The sequence below is a fragment of the Delphinus delphis genome, chromosome 11 (genome assembly GCF_949987515.2).
Source record: "Delphinus delphis chromosome 11, mDelDel1.2, whole genome shotgun sequence".
Classification (NCBI taxonomy): domain Eukaryota; kingdom Metazoa; phylum Chordata; class Mammalia; order Artiodactyla; family Delphinidae; genus Delphinus; species Delphinus delphis.
Genome location: NC_082693.1, coordinates 7374624 through 7399829, shown reverse-complemented (window position 1 = coordinate 7399829; position 25206 = coordinate 7374624). Strand labels below are relative to the sequence as shown.

At 39.9% G+C, this 25206-nt stretch overlaps 1 protein-coding gene across 2 annotated transcripts in view; it reads left to right on the top strand.

Moving 5' to 3' along the window:
- Positions 1–21056, top strand: part of LOC132433474 (scavenger receptor cysteine-rich type 1 protein M130) — a 35032-nt gene extending 13976 nt beyond the window's left edge. The window contains exons 7-17 of one of the 2 annotated variants that reach the window (XM_060024257.1): positions 3469–3783; positions 3881–4195; positions 4569–4661; positions 4740–5054; positions 6400–6720; positions 14326–14634; positions 14993–15028; positions 15232–15339; positions 16579–16674; positions 17761–17813; positions 20822–21056. In XM_060024257.1, coding sequence (XP_059880240.1) covers positions 3469–3783; positions 3881–4195; positions 4569–4661; positions 4740–5054; positions 6400–6720; positions 14326–14634; positions 14993–15028; positions 15232–15339; positions 16579–16674; positions 17761–17783 — 1931 coding nt within the window. In that variant the 3' untranslated portion in view covers positions 17784–17813; positions 20822–21056. Of the gene's footprint in view, positions 1–3468; positions 3784–3880; positions 4196–4568; positions 4662–4739; positions 5055–6399; positions 6721–14325; positions 14635–14992; positions 15029–15231; positions 15340–16578; positions 16675–17677; positions 17814–20821 lie in introns of both variants that reach the window. The other variant, XM_060024258.1, reaches the window with a different exon arrangement.
- Positions 21057–25206: the final 4150 nt, after the last annotated feature.

Genomic DNA, 25206 nt, shown 5'->3' with positions numbered 1-25206 from the left:
GGGTAAATTACCAATATTCTAACCATGTACACAGAGTAAATGGTATAAGGAAGCCAATCTGTGGTACAGATTAATGTGTTACAAGCAGATTCATGAAATAAAGGCTGAGGATACAGTCTCCAAGACATTTCTGGGTGGAAGAATTTCTCTTTTGCCCTGAACTCAAATATTTTATGACAAAGGAAATAAGAGGATACTTACAGAAGGGACTTGTTTTCAAGTGCTTCACAGGTTTTCACCATTAAAGAGAAAGTTATTTGTTTTTGCTTTTTTTTGGTTGGGGGGAGGTTGTTTTTTCACTGGTTGTGTTTTATTTTGTTCGAGATTGATCTAGATGAGAGAGCAAGAGGTTAAAAGAAAGCTGAATTCGGCTCAATCTAAGAAACTGTTTTTATTCCAAGGTTTAGGTCTGTCCAAAAGTGGAATAGGATTATATGAATATTAGCTAATGATATCTTGGAGGAATTTCATGCTCAAATAATGATTCAACAAGATTAAATCAAGGACTTGACTCAAGAATCGTATTATTTGTGTTGTAGAGGCATTATTTGCTTTAAAGTCTTAGCTGTGTTTAGAAAGCAACGTGTTCTTCAACTCAAATTTGGATAGAACTTGCTTTGTACATATTTAATGGATAAGTGGTGAAATTTTTGCGTGCTGAGTTATTTTATGCTTCTATAATAGAGAATATAGTAAGATCTAGAACACTTTAGGAAATTGGCGAGGGCTGATAGTATATCTGTGTCATGCTGATAGTAATGTTGAGGGATCGTAAAAATTAGTGATATCTAACAGCAGGCATCTCTAAAAGACTTATACCTTTTAGAAAGTCCAATTTCATATGCATTTCCTTTCTTTCCTCTCTTTTAAGATAAATTAAAGGAAATAGTTTGTATCTCGCACGTAACTTGAATTACCGCTGAATATGTTAAAAGAAACTCACACTTATCTTGATGAGTGTGCTCTCAACCCGGCAAAGAATGTCCTTAAAACCTGAGCCCCATTTCTTCAGCTTTATTTCTGGTGTGTCTTTTCTTTACGTTTTAAATTCCAACCATGGTAAATTATCCATAATTTCTCAATTACATCATGCTATTTCATGACTGTATTCTTTAAATGCCGTATCACACATTATTTACTTGGCAAACTCCTCATCTTTTTATCAAACTCAGTTCAGATTTAATAGAGCTGGTGACTCCTTCATTTGTTAGTTTTGTATCTAAAATATGTATCTAGTTTTGGACTCAAATTATTATTTGAACATGTGTATCTTCTACTAAATTATGTGTTCTTGAAGGAGAGAGCAATTAATGAGAAACTGAGCAGCCTTGAAAAGAAGTCATTTTTCCCCAGGTACATTAGGTTGGGAAATACATAATAAGTAGAGAGAAAAGTGTCTGCAGAGGTACAGAAGCTTGAGAAAGCACATTTAGGCTGAGGTATCCAGTATGATTGGTAGAGTAATAGATGTTAAGGCTTTTCAGGTGACATCATAGAGTATTTTCAAGTATGCTAAGAAAACAATGCTTATTATCCCCCCTTAATTTGAATAGATGGGTGATATTGGGGAAGCTGCCAAAGCTCTCTGTGCTGCAATTTCCTCAAAAGAAAAAAATGGTGATAATAATAATATCTACTCCCTCATGGGAATTACACAGCAAGTGATCAATACATGTTAGCTACTGTGGTTATGATTATTATTAGTAGTATTAGAATTATCTATCCTCACTGATAGACTGAACTCTGTGCCCATCCAAATGCCTGAAATATTGTAGGTTCTTAATAATATTTGTTAAAAAGATAAATTATTATATAAGTAGTAAAGAAACACCGACTTACCTTGAAGACAAAGAAATTACGTGAAAATATTTGAACTTTAATAATACACTCATGGTCATGGTGTAGATGTATTGGAAAGAGGATTTAGAAGCTAGGAGACCACTTAGGAAGCTATTGCAAAAGTCTACACGACAGGGCTTCCCTGGTGGCATAGTGGTTAAGAATCCGCCTGCCAATGCAGGGGACACGGGTTCGATCCCTGGTTGGGGAACTAAGATCCCACATGCCGCGGGGCAACTATGCCCGTGCGCCACAACTACTGAGCCTGCGCTCTAGAGCCCATGAGCCACAACTACTGAAGACCATGTACCTAGAGCCTGTGCTCCGCAACAAGAGAAGCCACTTCAATGAGAAGCCCGTGCACCACAACGAAGAGTAGCCCCCGCTCGCCGCAACTAGAGAAAAGCCCGCGTGCAGCAACGAAGACCCAACGCAGCCAAAAATAAATAAATTAAATAAATAAATAAAAAGTCTACATGACATATGATGACAAATTACATCAAAGTAACTATAAATATGGAGGAAAAGTATGCTGGAGGACTGACACATACTGGTGGCTTCTTCATGTGCGGTGTATTGTAGGGAATCACGATTCTAGGCTCTCTAGTATACTGCCTGGCTTCAAATCCTGGCCCTTCACTAATTTGCTGTGTGACCTTAGCAAATTACTACAGTTCTCTATGTTTTAGTTTCCTTGTCTGTAAAACTGGAATGTTATTAATAGTTATACCCTAAGGCAATTGTAAGGATGAAATAATGTTTGTTAAATACTTACTAAAATGCCATATATATATATATATATATATATATGCACAAGATAAGTGTTCACTTTAATATTCACTACTATCATTATTACCATGATTTATGGGGAGATAAAAAGGGGGTCCAATTTCAGGTGATTCTAATTTGGTCCTGGATACCATTAATTGAGTAAGGAATACCATGGGCTTGTCAGTACATAATTCATTCCATTTTGAACACCTTAAGTTCCAGATGTCCAAGTAGATCTGCTTATACATATAAATTTAAAGAGAAATGTATAGATGAAAACATATTTATTGGCAGTTAAGAGAAGATGTCCATTGAGAAGATGAGAAAGGAGGATAGAACTTTGGTTGGGGAACACACGAAAGGTTCTGTCAGGCAGGAAGGAGGAGAAAACAGGGAAAAGGAGCATCTCGGGTAAAGTGTGACAGGGAAGAAGAGGTCTGCTGTTCATTTTGGAAACAGGAAGTGTTGATATATTAAAAATCCTTACCTAGAACCATTTGAAATGGTTGGGGCAGACCGCTTGGGTGAAGGACTGCATATAGGGCTAAAAAGTAGAAAGAATGGACACCCATTATCTGTGGTCTCCAATGTGATGCTTAATATAGGCAAAATACTGAAAGGAAAGAGTAATCATGCTCCAGGAATTACAGGTTCCAGGAGGCAAAGTTCCAGAACTGTCTCTGATGAAGTGGTCCAATGAAGGATGGGGAGGTCTGGAATTTGCTAAGCCGAACTCTAGGCAGAAAAGCCAAGAGGAGAGAATAGCTTCCCTTTCTCACTTTTCACTCCCTGCCTCACTCTCGTCATGAAGGAAAATCTTGGAATCATGTTTTCTCTCACTGAAATATTATTTTTCAGCCCACAGGGAACCCAGACTAGTCGGAGGGGACATTCCCTGCTCTGGTCGTGTTGAAGTGAAACATGGCGACACCTGGGGCACCGTCTGTGATTCTGACTTCTCTCTGGAAGCGGCCAGCGTGCTATGCAGGGAATTACAATGCGGCACAGTCGTCTCTATCCTGGGGGGAGCTCACTTTGGAGAAGGAAACGGACAGATCTGGGCTGAAGAATTCCAGTGTGAGGGGCACGAGTCCCATCTTTCACTCTGCCCAGTAGCACCCCGCCCAGACGGGACTTGTAGACACAGCAGGGATGTTGGAGTAGTCTGCTCAAGTGAGACCCAGAGCACATGTTCAACGCGTTCCCATACTGTGAAGAGGGTAGGGTTAGGTAGTCACAGACATCTTTTTAAAGCCCTGTCTCCTTTCAGGATACACAGAAGTTCGCTTGGCTCATGGCAAGTCCCCCTGTGAGGGAAGAGTGGAGCTCAAGATTCTCGGGACGTGGGGATCTCTCTGCAACTCTCACTGGGACATGGAAGATGCTCATGTTCTCTGCCAGCAGCTTAAATGTGGAGTTGCCCTTTCTACCCCAAGAGGAGCACCTTTTGGGAAAGGAAGCGGGCAGGTCTGGAGGCACATGTTTCACTGCACTGGGACTGAGCGGCACATGGGAGATTGTCCCATGACTGCTCTGGGTGCGTCGCTGTGTTCTTTGGGGCAAGTGGCCTCTGTAATCTGCTCAGGTAAGAGAAGAAGGGCAGCCAACGATGAGCCTCTCCCACGGCGGTGTGCCTTAAGAGAGGGCGTAACGATAGCGAAGAACAGAAGCAAAAGGGAGTGATCCGCTTTGAGGGATCATGAGAAGTGTGCCAGAATATTAACTTCATTTATCTTTTTAGAGGGAAAGTAAACTTAATTTTCATGGGCCTCATCATTATTTAGTGCTTAACCATGTGCCTTCTCAGAGTACCTGACTCATTCCCAGCCTGGTTGACCCATCCACCTTTCTCTAAAGCTATGTTTGTCCTAGCTCACCTATTTAACACTCCAGCTGACCTCCTTTCCTCACCCCAACTTTTTGTATCTCTTGTGACTGATGACGTTTGGTGTTTGCAGGAAACCAGAGTCAGATGCTACCCCCGTGCAATTTATCATCCTCGGACCCAACAAGCTCTCTTTTTTCAGAAGAAAGTGGTGTTCCCTGCATAGGTAAGAATCAGTGACCAGTCTATGAAAATGATCTCAGAATCCTTAGAAATGCATTTATATTTTATTTTCTCTTTGCAGGGAGTGGTCAACTTCGCCTGGTAAACGGAAGCGGGCGTTGTGCTGGGAGAATAGAGATCTATCATGAGGGCTCCTGGGGCACCATCTGTGATGACAGCTGGGACCTGAATGATGCCCACGTGGTGTGCAAACAGCTGGGCTGTGGAGGGGCCATTAATGCCATCGGTTCTGCTCATTTTGGGGAAGGAACAGGGCCCATCTGGCTGGATGAGGTGAACTGTAATGGAAAAGAATCTCGTATTTGGCAATGCCATTCCCATGGCTGGGGGCGGCATAACTGCAGGCATAAGGAGGATGCAGGAGTTATCTGCTCAGGTAAGTTCTGCATAATTACAATTGATTATAATTGTATAAGAAAGGACTGAGGTGGGGCAAAGGGTCGTGAAGGATATTAATCTGAGCAAATTCCCTAAAATACAGGCTCAGAGGGAACACTTGTGAGATTCAGGCTGCCAGAAGTGTGGATTTGATGAATTAGTGCTACCTCATGTGCAAGGTAGTATTATATCAGAAAGAGAAAACTTCAGAAGTGAGTTTGCATATCATGAAAATGACAGCAAAACTAATCATAAGTTCTTTTATAAACATATGTGGAGCTGGATGTTGGGTAAGGATTTAGTGCACCACTTGACGATAGCTGTATTAATAAAGTAGATTAAAAAGGACAACAGGGGCTTCCCTGGTGGCACAGTGGTTGAGAGTCCGCCTGCCGATGCAGGGGACACGGGTTCGTGCCCCGGTCCGGGAAGATCCCACATGCCGCGGAGTGGCTGGGCCCGTGAGCCATGGCCACTGAGCCTGCGTGTCCGGAGCCTGTGCTCCGCAACGGGAGAGGCCACAACAGTGAGAGGCCCGCGTACCACAAAAAAAAAAAAAAAAAAAAAAAGGGCAGCAGAAGTACATTTGGTGCTACATTCTACAGAGAAGAAGATAATCACCATGCCCAAGTAATTTTTAATGACAGATAAATTACCATAACAGGACACTGCTCTTGTTTTGTATACATGGTAAGATTTTAGAAAGCATTGTGAAGTACAGAAATGTACTCAGTTGTAGTGTATGGGAAAAAAAGAGTGCTCTGACTTAGGGAAGTGACAAATTCTGTACGCCAGAAGAGATTTTGCTATCGATCACATTCAGTGACGTAAATCTGGTAAGAGGACATACACAACAAAACTGTGAAGTGTCAGAGAGGGAAATATTTCATTTTAAGGAAATGTATATAAAACATTGGTTTTAGTGGCTGAGTATCTCAATAAATTTTAACTATCAAGGACAACTGCCCAAAAATGAACAGAATAGGGTTAGAAAGCTAAAAGTACAGTAATTTAGGGAGAAAAAAAATCCAAACTATGTAATTCATAAAAGGCTCTGAGCCTTTGATTAAGGTTTAGAAGTCAACTTAGAATCACTGTTGGCATTCTAAAGAGGTCTCTAATTACAAAATCCAAGACTAGAAAACCAGAAATATTTATAGAACAAATACTATATTTTAACAAAATCTACCAAATCATCCAGAAGTTTCTAAAGAATTACTAGTAATGAAATTACTAGTGTATCGTACCTATTTTTAAATCCATTTTCACATCAGAGTAAAGGGAGAGAGTCCTCTGAATCTTCAGAAAAGATTTAAAACTGCTAACTCTCTATCTCACCCCAGAGTTCATGTCTCTGAGACTCATCAGTGAAACCAGCAGAGAGACCTGTGCAGGACACCTGGAAGTTTTTTACAATGGAGTTTGGGGCAGCGTTGGCAAGAGTAACATGTCTGCAGCCACGGTGGGAGTGGTATGCAGGCAGCTGGGCTGTGCGGACAAAGGGAGCATCATCCCTGCATCTTCAGACAAGACGATGTCCGGACACATGTGGGTGGACAATGTTCAGTGTCCTAAAGGGCCTGACACCTTATGGCAGTGCCCATCATCTCCATGGAAGAAGAGACTGGCCAGCCCCTCAGAGGAGACCTGGATCTCGTGTGCCAGTGAGTATCCGTTGGACAGTATGAAACTTCCATTCTGTAGCTCCACTAGCATCTTCTGATCTAACTAAGCAAGAATGAGTAAACTTTGGTTAATCCTTATTCTACCTGGATAATGTAATGGGTTGTATTTAAGTTGGCCTGTAGGTACTCAGGATCAGTGATCATTTCCCCAAAAACTATCATACTCTGACGGTCTTCTCAAAATTTTATTCAGTTGCTATCTCTGTGAACAAATGAGGAGAAGAGAATATGTAATTCAGCATTTGACTATTGAATCGCCCCATTTTTCTTTCAAATAGTATCTCGTTACACTTAATATAAAGCAGTCAGAAAGATCAATCCTGAATTATTTCCCCATTCTACACCTTTTTAAGCTGGAAGAAGATTTCTATCTACCTGGCAGTTTGAGAGAATTTAACATTATATATTTACAATGTTAACTTTATCTATTTGACATTTCCTAAGTCACACTAACATTCTGTTTTAAAAAATTTTATTGGCGTATAGTTGACTTACAATGCTGTGTTAGTTTCACGTGTCACACTAATATTCTTATGTCCAGGACGAAATACACCCAGTTTGCTGGAGGGACATATACTTTCATAAAAGATGAATTTTGTAAAAATGTAAAATTTAGGGCTTCCCTGGTGGCGCAGTGGTTGAGAGTCCGCCTGCCGATGCAGGGGACACGGGTTCGTGCCCCGGTCCGGGAAGATCCCACATGCCGCGGAGTGGCTGGGCCCGTGAGCCATGGCCGCTGAGCCTGCACGTCCGGAGCCTGTGCTCCGCAATAGGAGAGGCCACAAAAGTGAGAGGCCCGCGTACCTCAAAAAAGAAAAAGAAAAAAAAAAGGAAAATTTAAAATACACATTAAATAAGCAAAGTTTTAAAACATATTTTTTTATATCATAATCCTTTTATTTTTAAACATCTTTATTGGAGTATAATTGCTTTACAATGGTGTGTTAGTTTCTGCTTTATAACAAAGTGCATCAGCTATACATATACATATATCCCCATATCTCCTCCCTCTTGCGTCTCCCTCCCACCCTCCCTATCCCACCCCTCTAGGTGGACACAAAGCACCAAGCTGATCTCCCTGTGCTATGCAGCTGCTTCCCACTAGCTATCTATTTTACATTTGGTAGTGTATATATGTCCATGACACTCTCTCACTTCTACCCAGCATACACTTCCCCCTCCCTGTGTCCTAAAGTCCATTCTCTACATCTGTGTCTTTATTCCTGTCCTGCCCCTAGGTTCTTCAGAACCATTTTATTTTTTTATTCCACTTATATGTGTTAGCATATGGTATTTGTTTTTCTCCTTCTGACTTATGTCACTCTGTAGGACAGACTCTAGGTCCAACCATCTCACTACAAATAGTTCAATTTCGTTTCTTTTTATGGCTGAGTAATATTCCATTGTATACATGTGCCGCATCTTCTTTATCCATTCATCTGTCAATGGACACTTAGGTTGCTTCCACATCCTGGCTATTGTAAATATAACTGCAATGAACATTGTAGTACATGACTCTTTTTGAATTATGGTTTTCTCAGGGTATATGCCAAGTAGTGGGATTGCTGGGTCATATGGTAGTTCTATTTTTAGTTTTTAAGGAACCTCCATACTGTTCTCCATAGTGACTGTATCAGTTTACATTCCCACCAACAGTGCAAGAGGGTTCCCTTTTCTCCACACCTGCTCCAGCATTTATTGTTTCTAGATTTTTTGATGATGGCCATTCTAACTGGTGTGAGGTGATACCTCATTGTAGTTTTGATTTGCATTTCCCTAATGATTAGTGAAGTTGAGCATTCTTTCATGTGTTTGTTGGCCATCTGTATATCTTCTTTGGAGAAATGTCTATTTAGGTCTTCTGCCCATTTTTGGATTGGGTTGTTTGTTTTTTTGATATTGAGCTGCATGAGCTGCTTGTAAATTTTGCTTGTAAAATTTGTAAATTTTAATCCATTTCGAGTTTATTTTTGTGTGTGGTGTTAGGGACTGTTCTAATTTCATTATTTTACATGTAGCTGTCCAGTTTTCCCAGCACCACTTATTGAAGAGGTTGTCTTTTCTCCATTGTATATTCTTGCCTCCTTTATCAAAAATAAGGTGACCATATATGCGTGGGTTTATCTCTGGGCTTTCTGTCCTGTTCCATTGATCTATATTTCTGTTTTTGTGCCAGTACCATAGTGTCTTGATTACTGTAGCTTTGTAGTATAGTCTGAAGTCAGAGAGCCTGATTCCTCCAGCTCCATATTTCTTTCTCAAGATTGCTTTGGCTCTTCGGGGTCTTTTGTGTTTCCATACATATTGTGAAATTTTTTGTTCTACTTCTGTGAAAAATGCCAGTGGTAGTTTGATAGGGATTGCATTGAATCTGTACACTGCTTTGGGTAGTATAGTCATTTTCACAATGTTGATTTTTCCAACCCAAGAACATGGTATATCTCTCCACCTATATGTATCATCTTTAATTTCTTTCATCAGTGTCTTATAGTTTTCTGCATACAGGTCTTTTGTCTCCTTAGGTAGGTTTATTCCTAGGTATTTTATTCTTTTTCTTGCATTGGTAAATGGGAGTGTTTTCTTAATTTCACTTTCAGATTTTTCATCATTAGTGTATAGGAATACAAGAGATTTCTGTGAATTAATTTTGTATCCTGCTACTTTTCCAAATTCATTGATTAGCTCTAGTAGTTTTCTGGTAGCATCTCTAGGATTCTCTATGTATAGTATCATGTCATCTGCAAACAGTGACAGCTTTACTTATTCTTTTCTGATTCGGATTCCTTTTATTTCTTTTTCTTCTCTGATTGCTGTGGCTAAAATTTCCAAAACTATGTTGAATAATAGTGGTGAGAGTGGGCAACCTTGTCTTGTTCCTGATCTTAGTGGAAATGGTTTCAGTTTTTCACCATTGAGAACGATGTTGGCTGTGGTTTTGTCATATATGACCTTTATTATGTTGAGGTAAGTTCCCTCTTTGCCTACTTTCTGAAGGGTTTTTATCATAAATGGGTGTTGAATTTTGTCAAAAGCTTTTTCTGCATCTATTGAGATTACCATATGGTTTTTATCCTTCAGTTTGTTAATATGGTGTATCATGTTGATTGTTTTGTGTATATTGAAGAATCCTTGCTTTCCTCGGATAAACCCCCTTGATCATCGTGTATGATCCTTTTAATGTGCTGTTGGATTCCGTTTGCTAGTATTTTGTTGAGGTTTTTGTTTTTGTTTTGTTTTGTTTTGTTTGCAATATGCAGGCCTCTCACTGTTGTGGCCTCTCCCATTGCGGAGCACAGGCTCCGGACGCACAGGCTCAGCAGCCATGGCTCACGGGCCCAGCCTCTCCGTGGCATGTGGGATCTTCCCAGACCGGGCCACGAACCCGTGTCCCCTGCATTGGCAGGCAGACTCTCAACCACTGTGCCACCAGGGAAGCCCTCTCATAGCGTTTTGGTCAGAAAAGATACTTGATACGATTTCAATTTTCTTAAATTTACCAGGGCTTGATTTGTGTCCCAAGATATGATCTATCCTGAAGAATGTTACATGAGCACTTGAGAAGAGAGTGTATCCTGTTGTTTTTGGATGGAATGTCCTATAAATATCAATTAAGTCCATCTTGTTTAATGTATCATTTAAAGCTTGTGTTTCCTTATTTATTTTCATTTTGGATGATCTGTCCATTGGTGAAAGTGGTGTGTTAAAGGCCCCTACTATTATTGTGTTACTGTCGATTTCCCCTTTTATAGCTGTTAGCATTTGCCTTATGTATTGAGGTACTCCTATGTTGGGTGCATAAATATTTACAATTGTTATATCTTCTTCTTGGATTGATCCCTTGATCATTATATAGTGTCCTTCTTTGTCTCTTGTAATAGTCTTTATTTCAAAGTCTATTTTGTCTGATATGAGAATTTACTCCAGCTTTCTTTTGATTTTCATTTGCATGGAATATCTTTTTCCATCCCCTCAATTTCAGTCTGTATGTGTCCCTAGGTCTGAAGTGGGCCTCTTGTAGACAGCATATGTATGGGTCTTGTTTTTGTATCCATTCAGCCAGTCTATGTCTTTTGGTTGCAGCATTTAATCCATTTACATTTAAGATAGTTATCAATATGTACATTTCTATTACCATTTTCTTAATTGATTTGGGTTTGGTATTATAGGTCTTTTCCTTCTCTTGTGTTTCCTGCCTAGAGAAGTTTCCTTAGCATTTGTTGTAAAGCTGGTTTGGTGGTGCTGAATTCTCTTAGCTTTTGCTTATCTGTAAGGGTTTTAATTTCTCTGTCAAATCTGAATAAGATCCTTGCTTGGTAGAGTAACGTTGGTTGTAGGTTTTTCCCTTTCATCACTTTAAATATGTCCTGCCACGCCCTTCTGGCTTGCAGAGTTTCTGCTGAAAGATCAGCTGTTAACCTTATGGGGATTCCCTTGTATGTTATTTGTTGTTTTTCCCTTGCTGCTTTTAATATTTTTTCTTTGTATTTAATTGTTGATAGTTTGATTAATATGAGTCTTGTCATGTTTCTCCTTGGATTTATCTTGTATGGGACTCTCTGTGCTTCCTGGACTTGATTGTTTCCTTTCCCATATTAGGGAAGTTTTCAACTATAGTCTCTACAAATATTTTCTCTTCTTTCTCTGGGACGCCTATAATTCATATGTTGGTGCATTTAATGTTGTTCCCGAGGTCTCTGAGACTGTCCTCAATTCTTTTCATTCTTTTTTCCTTAATCTGCTCTGCAGTAGTTAATTTCCACTATTTTATCTTCCAGGTCACTTATCTGTTCTTCTGCCTCAGTTATTCTGCTATTGATTCCTTCTAGAGAATTTTTAGTTTCATTTATTGTGTTCTTCATCATTGTTTGTTTGCTCTTTAGTTGTTCTACGTCCTTGTTAAACGTTTCTTGTATTTTCTCCATTCTATTGCCAAGATTTTGGATCATCTTTACTATCATTATTCTGAATTCTTTTTCAGGTAGACCACCTATTTCCTCTTCATTTGTTTGGTCTGGTGGGTTTTTACGTTGCTCCTTCATCTACTGTGTATTTCTCTGTCTTCTCATTTTGCTTAACTTACTGTGTTTTAGGTCTCCTTTTTGCAGGCTGCAGGTTCGTAGTTCCCGTTTTTTGTGGTGTCTGCCCCCAGTGGGTAAGGTTGTTTCAGTGGATTATGTAGGCTTCCTGGTGGAGGGAACTGGTGTCTGTGTTCTGGTGGATGAGGCTGGATCTTGCCTTTCTGGTGGGCAGGACCACATCCGGTGGTGTGTTTTAGGGTGTCTGCAATCTTATTCTGATTTTAGGCAGCCTCTCTGCTAATGGGTGGGGTTGTGTTCCTGTCTTGCCAGTTCTTTGGCATAGGGTGTCCAACCTTGTAGCTTGCTGGTCGTTGAGCGGAGCTGGGTCTTAGTGTTGAGATGGAGATCTCTGGGAGAGCTTTCACTGTTTGATATTACATGGAGCTGGGAGATCTCTGGTGGACCATGTCCTGAACTCAGCTCTCCCACCTCATAGGCACAGGCCTGACTCCTGGCTGGAGCACCGAGGGCCTGTCCTCCACACGGCTCAGATGAAAAGGGAGAAAAAGAAGAAAGAAAGAAAAAAATAATAAAATAAATTAAAGTTATTAAAATAAATAAAATATCATTAAAAATTATAATCATGAAAGAAAGAAAGAAGAGAGCAACCAAACCAATAAAGAAATCCGCCACTGATGACAAGTACTAAAAACTATACTAAAAACAAACAAAAAAGACAGAAAGCAGAACCCTAGGACAAATGGTAAAAGTAAAGCTATACAGATAAAATCACACAAAGAAGCATACACATACACACTCACAAAAAGAGAAAAAGGAAAAAGCAATGTATATCTATACACAAAGAAAAAGGAAGAGAGCAACCAAATCAATAAACAGATCTACCAATGATAATAAACTCTAAATACTAAACTAAGGTAAACATAAAACCAGAAACAGATTAGATGCAGAAAGCAAACCCCAAATCTACAGTTGCTCCCAAAGTCCACCGCCTCTATTTTGGGATGATTCCTTGTCTATTCAAGTATTCCAGAGATGCAGGGTACATCAAGTTGATTGTGGAGTTTTAATCCACTGCTCCTGAGGCTTCTGGGAGAAAATTTCCCTTTCTCTTCTTTGTTTGCACAGCTCCTGGGGTTCAGCTTTGGATTAGGACCCACCTCTGCGTGTAGGTCATCTGAAGGCGTCTGTTCTTTGCTCAGACAGGACGGAGTTAAAGTAGCAGCTGATTCGGGGGCTCTGGCTCACTCAGGCTGGGGGGAGGGAGGGGCACGGAGTGTGGGGCGAGCCTGCGGCGGCAGAGGCCACTGTGATGTTGCACCAGCCTGAGGTGCGCCGTGTGTTCTCCTGGGGAAGTTGTCCCTGGATCCCGGGACCCTGGCAGTGGCGGGCTGCACAGGCTCCCCGGAAGGGGGATGTGGACAGTGACCTGTGCTCGCACACAGGCTTCTTGGTGGCGGCAGCAGCAGCCTTAGCGTCTCATGCCCGTCTCTGGGGTCTGTGCTGATAGCTGCGTCTCACACCCATCTCTGGAGCTTGTTTAGGCGGTGCTCTGAATGCCCTCTCCTCACGCACCCCGAAACAATGGTCTCTTGCCTTTTAGGAAGGTCCAGACTTTTTCCTGTACTCCCTCCCGGCTAGCTGTGGCGCACTAACCCACTTCAGGCTGTGTTCATGCAGCCAACCCCAGTCCTCCCCTGGAATCTGACTTCCGAAGCCCAAGCCTCAGCTCCCAGCCCCGCCCGTCCCGGCGGGTGAGCAGACAAGCCTCTCGGGCTGGTGAGTGCCGGTCGGCACCGATCCTCTGTGCGGGAATCTCGCCGCTTTGCCCTCCGCACTCCTGTTGCTGCGCTCTCCTCCGCGGCTCCGAAGCTTCCCCTGCCCACCCCCCGTCTCCACCAGTGAAGGGGCTTCCTAGTGTGTGGAAACCTTTCCTCCTTCACAGCTCCCTCCCAGAGGTGCAGGTCCTGTCCCTATTCTTTTGCCTCGGTTTATTCTTTTTTCTTTTGCCCTACCCAGGTACATGGGGAGTTTCTTGCCTTTTGGGAAGTCTGAGGTCTTCTGCTTGCATTCGATAGGTGTTCTGTAGGAGTTGTTCCACATGTAGATATATTTCTGATGTGTCTGTGGGGAAGAAGGTGATCTCCATGTCTTACTCCTCCGCCATCTTGAAGTTCTCTCCTTTATTGGAGTATAATTGCTTTACAATGGTGTGTTAGTTGCTGCTGTATAACAAAGTGAATCAGTTATACATATACATATGTTCCCATATCTCCTCCCTCTTGCGTCTCCCTCCCACCCTCCCTATCCCACCCCTCTAGGTGGTCACACAGCACCGAGCTGATCTCCCTGTGCTATGCAGCTGCTTCCCACTAGCTATCTATTTTACATTTGGTAGTGTATATATGTCCATGCCACTCTCTTACTTCATCCCAGCTTACTAAAACAGAGATTTTTAAAAGAGTTTCAAATCTCTCTTTTCCCCTGTGACCTCCTGGGAGTTTTATCTTCTCAGAAATGATCTAGGTGTCTCTCTCTGGCTTTTCAGACAAAATAAGACTTCAGGAAGGAACCACTAATTGTTCTGGACGTGTGGAGGTCTGGCACGGAGGTTCCTGGGGCACAGTATGTGATGACTCCTGGGACCTTGACGATGCTCAGGTGGTGTGTCAACAGCTGGGCTGTGGCTTAGCTTTGGAGGCAGGAAAAGAGGCGGCGTTTGGCCAGGGGACGGGGCCCATATGGCTCAATGAAGTGAAGTGCAAGGGGAATGAGTCCTCCCTGTGGGATTGTCCTGCCCTGTCCTGGGGCCACAGTGACTGTGGCCACAAGGAGGACGCTTCTGTGAAGTGCTCAGGTGAGTGCAGGGAGTCTGGACTGAGCTTGGAATCTCTGGCAACAGAGAGAGGGTGGGCCGTGAAGTGCATTATGGAAGGCCTGGAAGGACCAACCCAGGGATCTAGTGGGGAAAGAATCATGTATGTTTCAGTCTGAAGAATGATGAAAACACGTGTTGTTATACATTGGCCTTCACCGAGGACAAGCACATAACTTACATGTATCTGTGTGCAGAGAGACGAAAAACTAGGCACCTCTAGTTTTGGGTGGGAAGGAGTAATTTTCTTGGTTGAGAGGCTAAAGCCTCAGACAGGAAACAGACGTAGTGGTTCCATATGTTACTCCCAGAACTGAGTCTCTCCTCTTTTCTCCTACAGAAATTGCAAAGAACGAAGGATCACTAAATGCCACAGGTATCCAAGGGGATTATGAGCATGGGGCTAATTGTCTGCATTGTTCAGAATCCCTCTTATTAAGATACTTGGGGTCAGAAGTTCTGAGGGTTTGAAATATACTTCAGCAATCCTGTATCTGACTTAAGAGAGGGATAGTAACTGGTGACCCAGGTCGTTTAGCTACGACGTCATTACCTCTTGTGATGTTTACCTGTGCCCAGGTCACTCATCCGTTGTTGCATTTGGGATCCTTGGGGCCATTCTGTTCGTCTCTCTCACCGTACTCCTCTTGTGGATTCAGAAGCAAAGACAGAGACAGCGGCTTACAGGTCTGAGCCACATTATGTTGTCTCTAACGTTTCTATGGGATAAGAAGTTTCTTGGGATAATCAAACCAAAAAAAAAATGAGATTCAGGTATCAAATGGCCAGAAAGAAGAAACCTAGTAGAGATCTAAGCAGTTTCCCAACAGAGGGAACAAGAATTCAGAGAAGAAAAGGGGCACTGCTTGTACTGATGATTGCTATACATTATCCACATGTATAATTGGGACATTATAGAATTGATAGTTTAGAATGAGTATGCTTGTACGGTTCAGGATGACCCCTTTATTGCCCAAACATTTATTTGCTCCTACTATATACTTATTACTGATTTCACTGTCCCATCAAGAAATGTGCTAGGTTCTGAAGATGGTTCAGACTCAGATAATCAAGTGTTTTTGTCTTCGTGGAATTTCCAGTCTAGTGGAAGAGATATATATGTAAACAAATAAATTGCAATGTATTATTGTACAGTATTACGAATAAGGAGCAAAGGGGCACAGAGAATAATTTACTGAAAGGGGAAGGAGAGTATTGGAGGCTTCTAGGAAGTTTTGAGACAAATTTTGAAGATAGAGATCAAAGAACTGGGTAAAGTGCATTCCAGGGAAAGAGAAAAAAATGTACAAGTGTAGAGAAGCTTAAAGGATGGAACGTTTATTGTTTTGGGGGGAAGTAAAAGTTGAGTTCAAGGAGAGAAGCTCCTGTTAAGGCTGAAGAAGAGGGAGGAAACAAGTAATGAAGTTCTGTGTTGCCCAGTAAGGTTAATAGTCATTAAAGAGTATAGTGTAGGGGAGCGAAGTAGTCAGGCAGGCTCTTACAAAGTTCTGTTTGGCAATGGGATGTCTGAGGGGTTGAAAGAAAACCACGTTACTGACAAGGATAGGATTTTGAAATTGTTGAGACGAAAGATGAAAAGGACTTTATAGTGAGAGTGAAAGGGAAAGGATAACTGTTATAAAGATGCTAGATAAATCTCCAGTGAATTACAGAAGACTGCTGGCTGCCTTGGGGGAAGAAACTGGGTTGTTATAAGATGGCAACTGGAGACCCAGTTTAGCCTCACCCTATTACATTTGAGTTTGTGGCATCGTGAGGGTAAAGCTTGGTAGTAGAATGGAATGGAAACAAGACTAGGGCATGGGTCACGATTAGCTGTGTTTGCACTGCTGGGAAAAAGCACACATAGGGAAGGAAAGTTTTATTATGGCCCTCTGATCCCTAAACTACAACCTCTGTTGCCAGTTTCCTCAAGAGGAGAGAATTCTGTCCACCAAATTCAATACCGGGAGATGAATCCTTGCCTGAAGGCAGATGATCTGGACCTACAGTATTCCTCAGGTCTGTGAGTTCTTTGAGGGTCTGTAGCCCTGGGGTTCAGACCAGTAGCTGCAGTCGAAGCTGAGGCATTCTACTTTACATAGTAGTGGAAAGAAATCTCAGACATAATAGGAAGTCTGTGATGTACAAAAGGAAGAAAAGCAGGAATGAACTAAAAATTATTCTTAGAGAACATAAAAACTGTAGTCAAGAGGAGACCTCTGGCTAAGAGGTCCATGATTATTTCTGACAGAGGAACCATGTGGTAGAATATTATGACTTGGACCTCTTTTTATTAAAACAGAAATTAATCTTCTAAAAGTTAAACTTTTCATATCTCTTTCATAGTTTCTTCCATTCCCACTCCCTGCTACTTTCCTTTCTCTAACATATTTATTATATTTTTCTAAAAGTTTAAACTTTCTATATCTTCATCCCATCAGAAGCCATCCTTATGCACAGGACTAGCCTTATTTCCCATTGCATAATAAGTCTTTCTTTGTCCTCTGACTTCTATTTAGCACCAATTCTACCTCTAGGAAGCGTAACTCTCCTGGGTTGTAAGAAATATCGCAATAGCCACTTCCTCTATGAAGGCTCAGTGCCTTCTCAATAGTCCTTACCTTCTGAGAGGGACCTGCCTCACTTCTTCAATCCAAGGGATTTGGTATTTGCCAAAACTAACGCAGGGAAATATATATAAGGCGTAGGAAAGACTTTCTGTGCCTCTTAAATCACACTGTTTGTCTTCCTAATTGTGAACATTGTTTTGTTTTGTTTTTAACGTCTTTATTGGAGTACAGTTGCTTTACGATCATGTGTTAGTTTCTGCTGTATAACAAAGTGAATCAGCTATACATATATATATATATATATATATATATATATATATCCCCATATCTCCTCCCTCTTGCGTCTCCCTCCCACCCTCCCTATCCCACCCCTCTAGGTGGTCACAAAGAGCTTCTAAGGCACTTGAGGGGAGGTCTGATTTATTTCCCAGTAATTATTTTCTTCTTTTCAGAAAATTCCAATGAGTAAGATGGTTTTAATGATGCTGGACTAATTTCTGTGTCTAAATCTCTTCCTATTTCTGGATGAAAGAAGGAGACCACTCTGAGGTACAATGAAAAGGAAAATGAGAATTATAACCCAGTGAGGTGGGTGAGAAGAATTTATTCATCATTGTTCAAAACAGATTCCTTTTGAGAATTGAGAACACCTCTGGTATTAAAAAGAAAGAAAGAATGTATATACACATGTATTTCCATATATATGTTTATGTTTGTATGTATATCCATACTCAGAATATGCAACAACTTTTTATAAATATGACTCTTGTCCATCCCTTAGTTACATATATTTTAAGCAATAGCAATTGTACATCATGTTGCTAAGGAGAAGCTGGGTAAGTAAATATAAATAACTTTTCTAAAGATATAATGAGTCATTTCAGAAAAGAGATAAGACATATCTACAGTTGCATAATGCCTGCTAGGGTAAAGATAGTATAAGATACTATAGGAGTATAGAAAGCTTGACAGTTTGGAGACAGTTTGGAGAGATTGTGAAGATGTGATGTTCAAGATAAACATCACATGACTGAAAGATAGACCATTCTAGGGAAAGGACATAGCATGTACAAAATGTGGCATAGAAGAGAATCACACCTTTGGGGAACAGTAAGTTTTTCATTCAAAAATATATTATGTTAAAAAAAATATTGAACATATTGGTGATGACAAGTGGTGGCCTGAGCACTGAAGATACAGATATAAAAGATGCTATTGACAATGACATGATTGTTTAACGAAAGATCTCACAGTCTTTGTGTGGGAGTGTGGAGAGGCTATGTGGAGGGAGGGGAGTGATGAGAAGCTAGGCGGGGAAGGCTGGGTAAAGCCCAATGACAAATGGTCTTATCTGTTGTATTTCATGTTCATACTTTATTTTAGGGACTGTTGGGGAGATGGTGGGCTTTGGAAGATAAAGCTGGGGCAAGATAGGATCAGATTTGCATTTTATAATTTGCTTTCATGAGGAACGTGTAACAAAAAAAGTGAATAAGGCAAAAAATTTAAGGTATACATCAAAAATAAAAGATGGTGAAATGAGTTAGTAGGTACATCTTCTATTTTTTTTAATTAATTTATTTATTATTTATTTTTGGTTGCACTGGGTCTTTGTTGCTGCGCGCAGGCTTTCTCTAGCTGCGGTGAGCGGGGGCTACTCTTCATTGCGGTGAGCAGGCTTCTCACTGCGGTGTCTTCTCTCGTTGCCGAGCAAGGGCTCTAGGTGCACGGGCTTCAGTAGTTGTGGCACACGGGCTCAGTAGTTGTGGCTCTCAGGCTCTAGAGCGCAGGCTCAGTAGTTGTGGTGCACGGGCTTAGTTGCTCCACAGCATGTGGGATCTTCCTGGACCAGGGCTCGAACCCGTGTCCCCTGCATTGGCAGGTGGGTTCTTAACCAACTGTGCCACCAGGGAAGCCCCACGTTTTCTATTTTTTAAAGCGATTTTGGGAGGACTACACATTTGGAAATGATATATGGCAAAAGTATGGGGTTTTTTGTAGGGATATTTTACATGACATGAGAAATACAGATTGAGACAGAAAAAATTCGGAATTCTTAAAAGTATATAAATGTAAAGTGTAATATATTTATATACACATACACACAGAGCTGTTATAAATTGTATACAGGATAAAGTGTTAATATATGTATACAAAACATATATAGTATTATAATATATATATATATATATATACATAAAACCAATTGTTAAGACAAAGACAACATCTAATAAATAATTGGGCAAAGTTATGAAAAACGGTTCACAAAAAATGAATTCTAAATGACTACTAAATATTTTTAAAATGCTCAGGTTCACAGTATGTCTGGGAAATTCAAATTATGATTAACAATGAGATATTGCTTTATATAAATCAGACAAACAAAAATTTAAAACAGCACCAATATTTCTTGTTGGTGGGAATACAGAGAAAAATGTAATTTCAAACATTGCTGTTGGAAATGAGAAGTGTGGTAGCCTTTGGAGAAAGCAATTTGGAAACTTCTATTAATTTTAAAAAAAAATACTTCACAGATCCTTTGATCCAATAATTCTACCCCTAAAAATTTCTTCCTTACAGATAAAGCTATTAGTATGTAAGAACAAATATACAAGGGTTCCTTTTTGCAGCCTTGTTAGTACTGCCCAAAAGCTGGAAACAAAATGAATGCCAATCAGTGGGGTCGTGGCTGGAAAAATTATAGTGCAGCCAACTAAGAAAGGAAAAAACATGCATAAAATTTAATAATATGATTCCAATTTTGTGTTCATGTTATTGAATACAATTAAACATAATATTTACATCTATAAAATTATCCTGTGTATACATGTAAAGAAACATTAAAAAATTCTAACAGATTGTAAACTAAGGACTGTGAATGACTTTTTAAAAAAGTTTTATTGGAGTATAGTTGCTTTACAATGTTATGTTAGTTTCTACTGTACAGCAAAGTGAATCAGCTATACATATACATATATCCCCTCTTTTTTGGATTTCCTTCCCATTTAGGTCACCACAGAGCATTGAGTAGTTTTGATTGATAATCTCAACTATATGAATATTATTCTGATGTAATAAATGATGATTAAACTACCTTTTCCTTAAAGAGTAATCACTACTGAGCCACTGCTTCAGAATCACATGGGGGTGCTTTTTTTTTTTTTTTTTTTTTTTAACATCTTTATTGGGGTATAATTACTTTACAATGGTGTGTTAGTTTCTGCTTTATAACAAAGTGAATCAGTTATACATATACATATGTTCCCATATCTCTTCCCTCTGGGGGTGCTTTTAAACATGGCATTTCTCCACTGTAGTTCTCTGGAATAGAAAGAATTCTTACGCACACTGAAGTTTGAAAACCTTTGCATTTAAGTTTTCTGTTCAGGAAAGTAGTATGATTTTTAATATATGTGAGTGAGAGAGCATGTGTGTGTGTGTGTGTGTGTGTGTGTGTGTCTGTGAGAGCGAGAGAAAGAGAGAGAAAGAGACCGAGGGACAGATGTAATGTAATACATTATATTACATTATAATGTAATTCTTCTAGCATGTGCGTATGAAGAGAAAAGTAACACTTTTTCTATTTATGTCTTTAGTTCAGCATTTAAGATACCTTGATGAAGACCTGGACTATTGAATGAGCAAGAATCTACCTGTATACTGAAGATTACAGTACAGTTCTTTGTCTCCTAGTATTCCAAAGACCGCTGATGAATTTCTAAAAATTAAATTGGTGAATGTGACTACTAAAAATTGTATGCAAGACTTTCAAGGGTATTAAAAGGAATACCCTTTTAATAAATAAATAAAAAGGAATATTGCTGATTTGAATTTGTCTTTACTTCTTGTTCTTGATTTTATGAATTTCTGAATGGGCTTTCTGACTTTTTTAGGATTTTATAAATATGTATTTTTATTTGACAGTGTTTTCATTTGCATGTATCTTTTTCTAGTTTGGTTTAAATAATAATTTTCTTCTTATTACCAAATCAAACTTATTTTTCCTATACTTTTTTAATGAAGGGAAAGTTAATGATTTTTGAAGGTTTTATTAATAACGTACGGTTATCTCTACAACGCATAACGCTCTTGGGTTCTTTCATTTCTTTCTGTCACTGTAACTCTGATCACTGACAAAAAATGCACAGCAAAGCCTGCTAAGGGTACAAAGACCCAATGGCTCACTTCCTCGTTTCTTAGGGCAGCATAACTAAAGCTGAAATGAATGCATAAATTATGTCTTTTCTATATAAATATATACTCTTACAGTAAAAGTTTATATTTTACTAAAAATCACTTATCCATGTAACATATTAATATAAAGAAAGGTTAACATTTAAAGAAAGATATATAGTAATTCAAGACTGTTTAGAGTTTATTGACTTGTTAAATATCCAAGTGTTAGATGCAACTCGATTTCTAATCCTTTCTCAGTATTTGAGTACTGCAGGCACCCTTTTCTAGCACTTAGGGCTTCAAAGCAACTATCATGTAGAAACATGACATTTGTCTCATTTCCCTTTTCTTTTGCACCTCTCGTCAATTTCAAAGACAGATCTTCCTCGACTTACAATGGGGTTACCTCCTGATCAACCCATGGTAAATTGAAACTATCCTAAATCGAAATGCTTTTAATACTCAACCTCCCGAACAAGATAGCTTAGCCTAGCCTACCTTAAATGGGCTCAGAACGCTTACATTAGCCTACAGTTGGGCAAAATCATCTAATACAAAGCTTATTTTGTAATGTTGAATATCTCACGTAATTCATTGAATGCTGCGCTGAGAACGAAAAATGGAATTGTTGTCTGGGTCCAGAATGGTTGTTCGCCCTCGTGACGGTGTGACTGATTGGGAGCTGTGTCTCGCTGCCACCACTGCCCAGCATCACGAGAGTATCCAGCAGCACGTCACTAGCCTGGGAAGAGATCAAAATTCAAAACTAGAAGTACAGTTTCTACTAAATGTGTATTGATTGCTCTGTCTCACCTCTACACGTGCTTGGGTCCTTTTATCCTTAATCCTATTTCAAAATCAAATTTATAACGACGGACTGGAAAAGATTCAACGTCACCTTTCCTTTTACTGTTTAGCATGTAATGTGAGGATTTCATCCCTGAGTCAGTTGAAAGCAACTTCTAACAGAAAGAGGAACATCACAGAAATAGACAAAAAAGAGCAACATTTCCACCTACAGGAACTAACGAGCGCTCAGAATGAAACGTAAGTTTGATATATGTTCTCCCCAGAGAGAAAGCTTAGAGGCTTAGCTGAGAGGAAGGGGGGGGGGGGTCCCATGCAGAACAGGAGGGGGCTGTCCCACTGGGACCACATTTGTGTATGATGTCTCAAACTATCTAGTGCATGGACTGTGGACCTGACTAGAGCTGCCAGCTTATGGGCAGAAAAACCCAAAGGTGAAGGGTAGAGAATACTCACCTGGCCTTCCTAGATGGCCCATCTTTATAATACTGTCATCTTTATCCTTACATACAGCACAGAGAATATCTGTATCTGAGCAACTAAGATAAAGTTCTCTGGGTCAGAGACAAATATCTGGAAACTCTTTCACAGATCCTCAGATTCTATAGGGTTTCCCATATCCTTATACCTAGGCATTAACCTCAGCTCAGTTAGGGCCCCAAATACTTCCTCATGCTCACAGGTATACCAGGAATGGACTTCCTAACCCAGTCCTGACCTGTGTCCCCCAGGTATTTCTATCATACGTGAAAATGCGATTTTTAAGAACTCTTAGCCCAGGGTCATTGAAAAGTCTCTAAAGCCCAGAGAGGAGGAATTGTTTCCCCAGACCATGTAGTAAGGAACATATTTTTCAGTACCTCACATGTTAATGGAACCCCTCCCTTCCATATCTGTACATATATTTTTTCTAGGCTCCACATTGACATAATGTGTTCATTAACCTCACTGAAAAGGGGGGGGGAAATGAGAAAAATACATTGAAAAGGATGGTCATTGCAGATAGGACATATAGCCAAAAGGCCACAATTAAGGGTACACTGGTGCCTGATTCAGACTCACACATGAAGATGCAAATAAGGATAAAGGAATTCTCTGCCCCAGTTCTGTCACCTTCTGAGTTATCAGGATGATGAAGCCACAGAAACAATGGGAATAATGAATGTCTCAGTTGAATTAGCCAGGCCTTACCCTATATATATCATAAAGGAAACGTTTAGTATAGTCAGATAGCTTCATTTCTATGAAAGCCTCAATGGTCCCTTAACTCCAGCACATCTTCCTCCTCCAAAATAGCCCTTTCCTCCTGATGCAGAACTCTGTTCAAATATTTTTATCCTTTTTCATATAAAGTCTGTTTATTTCTCCTTGTATGAACATCAGGGGAAGATAGCATTTTAATAATCATGAGTGAGATATTTTTAAAGTATATAAATATTTGCCTTTCCATTTAAAAATGATGTTTGAAGCTTTAAGATTAATGACTCAAAATACTAATATAAGTAGCTAAAGGAGTAATATGTGGGTTTGTTGATTTTAAATGATATATGAAGATCACAGGGAAAGACATTAATAGTACAATGGAACCATCCATTTTTTATTTCTATATTGAGCATTATTTTATCAAGGGAGTGACAGTTGAGGGGTTTCTGGAAGTTTTAGTCCACAGCATCCTTAGCATAAGAAACAACTCCTTCTGACTTCGGAAATTTTTTATACAAATATAAGGGAAGTAACCAACCACTGTCCATGAAGAAAACGATCTATTCAAGGCTATCTTGCATTTCAGTTTAGGTCCCAGAGATTGGGTAGCAATGTGTATTTTTAAATAAATAGATTAGGCATATTCCTTGCCAGGGAGCATCTTTGAAGAGCAATGGTTTCCTGGGCAGGAAATTAAGGCTAGAATGTTGGTGCCTCACACATGAAGATATGTAAGTTGAAGTAAGCAAGATTTGGAGGAAATGAATGAAAAACTATTGTGATGGTAGTATACTTTTAGAAAGCTAAGAGGATGGTCTCCATTCTTGGAATTAATTTCTAAAACAATGAACTCTTAGAATAGTACGTGACCAATGTTTAACCCTCCTGACCCAGCACCCTGAAGAATCCCCGTGAAGAAAAGAAACAGAAGTAGCTAGAGGAGTCCTGTGGTGTGATCACTAGGTTTTCTGCTGAAGGTAAACAGAGTGCTCCCCTTTGCACTACATAGGCAACAGAGCTGCATTTCCTATTATCAGTTCCTCACTGTTTCTGTCTCCTTTTATGCTCTAAATGGCGGGGGCTGGAAGACTTACAATTTCCCACAATCACTTGCAGGAAGAAGCTGAGGTAAATTCCACCAATGATAGGTTCTCCTATTTAGGGGAGGTTTAGTTTTGCAGGGGCCTTTGCACTTGCCTGAAAATTGCTAGCCTTGGTGTTGGTGCATCCTTCAGAAGTGGTTTCCTGGGGTATTTGAAACTTTCTGATGAGGATTTTGTAAGCACTTGATTTCCTGTAGGAAACCACTTCCTGCTTTAAATACCTACAGGGCTTTTTGTTTGATGCCTGATTTTAGAACCCCAGGTCTCCTTGAATTCACTTAACCCTTAGAAAAATTACATTTCAGGAGCAGGACAATCAGGCTTTAGAGTTGTATCCTCTCACCCCAGAGTAGTGAAAGATGAAGAATAAAACGACATTTACAAGGAATTTGTTGGGCAGGTAGACCAATGAGAGAGAGAGACAGACAGACACACAGACAGAGAGACAGAGACAGAGAGAGACAGAGTAAAAGGAATTATACGCAGGGGGGGTTGGGGAAAAAAAAATTATACTCAATAAGAAATAATCAGAAACTTAAGAAACAAAACTACAAAAGAAATGCACAAGCCTAGAGATGAAGAAAACAAAAACTTTTGATACAATCAAGCTATTAAGAAAAATCAATAAAATTTAATAAATAACATATTAAAAAAAGAACAATAAAAATAAAATGGAAAATAAAAAAGAAGAA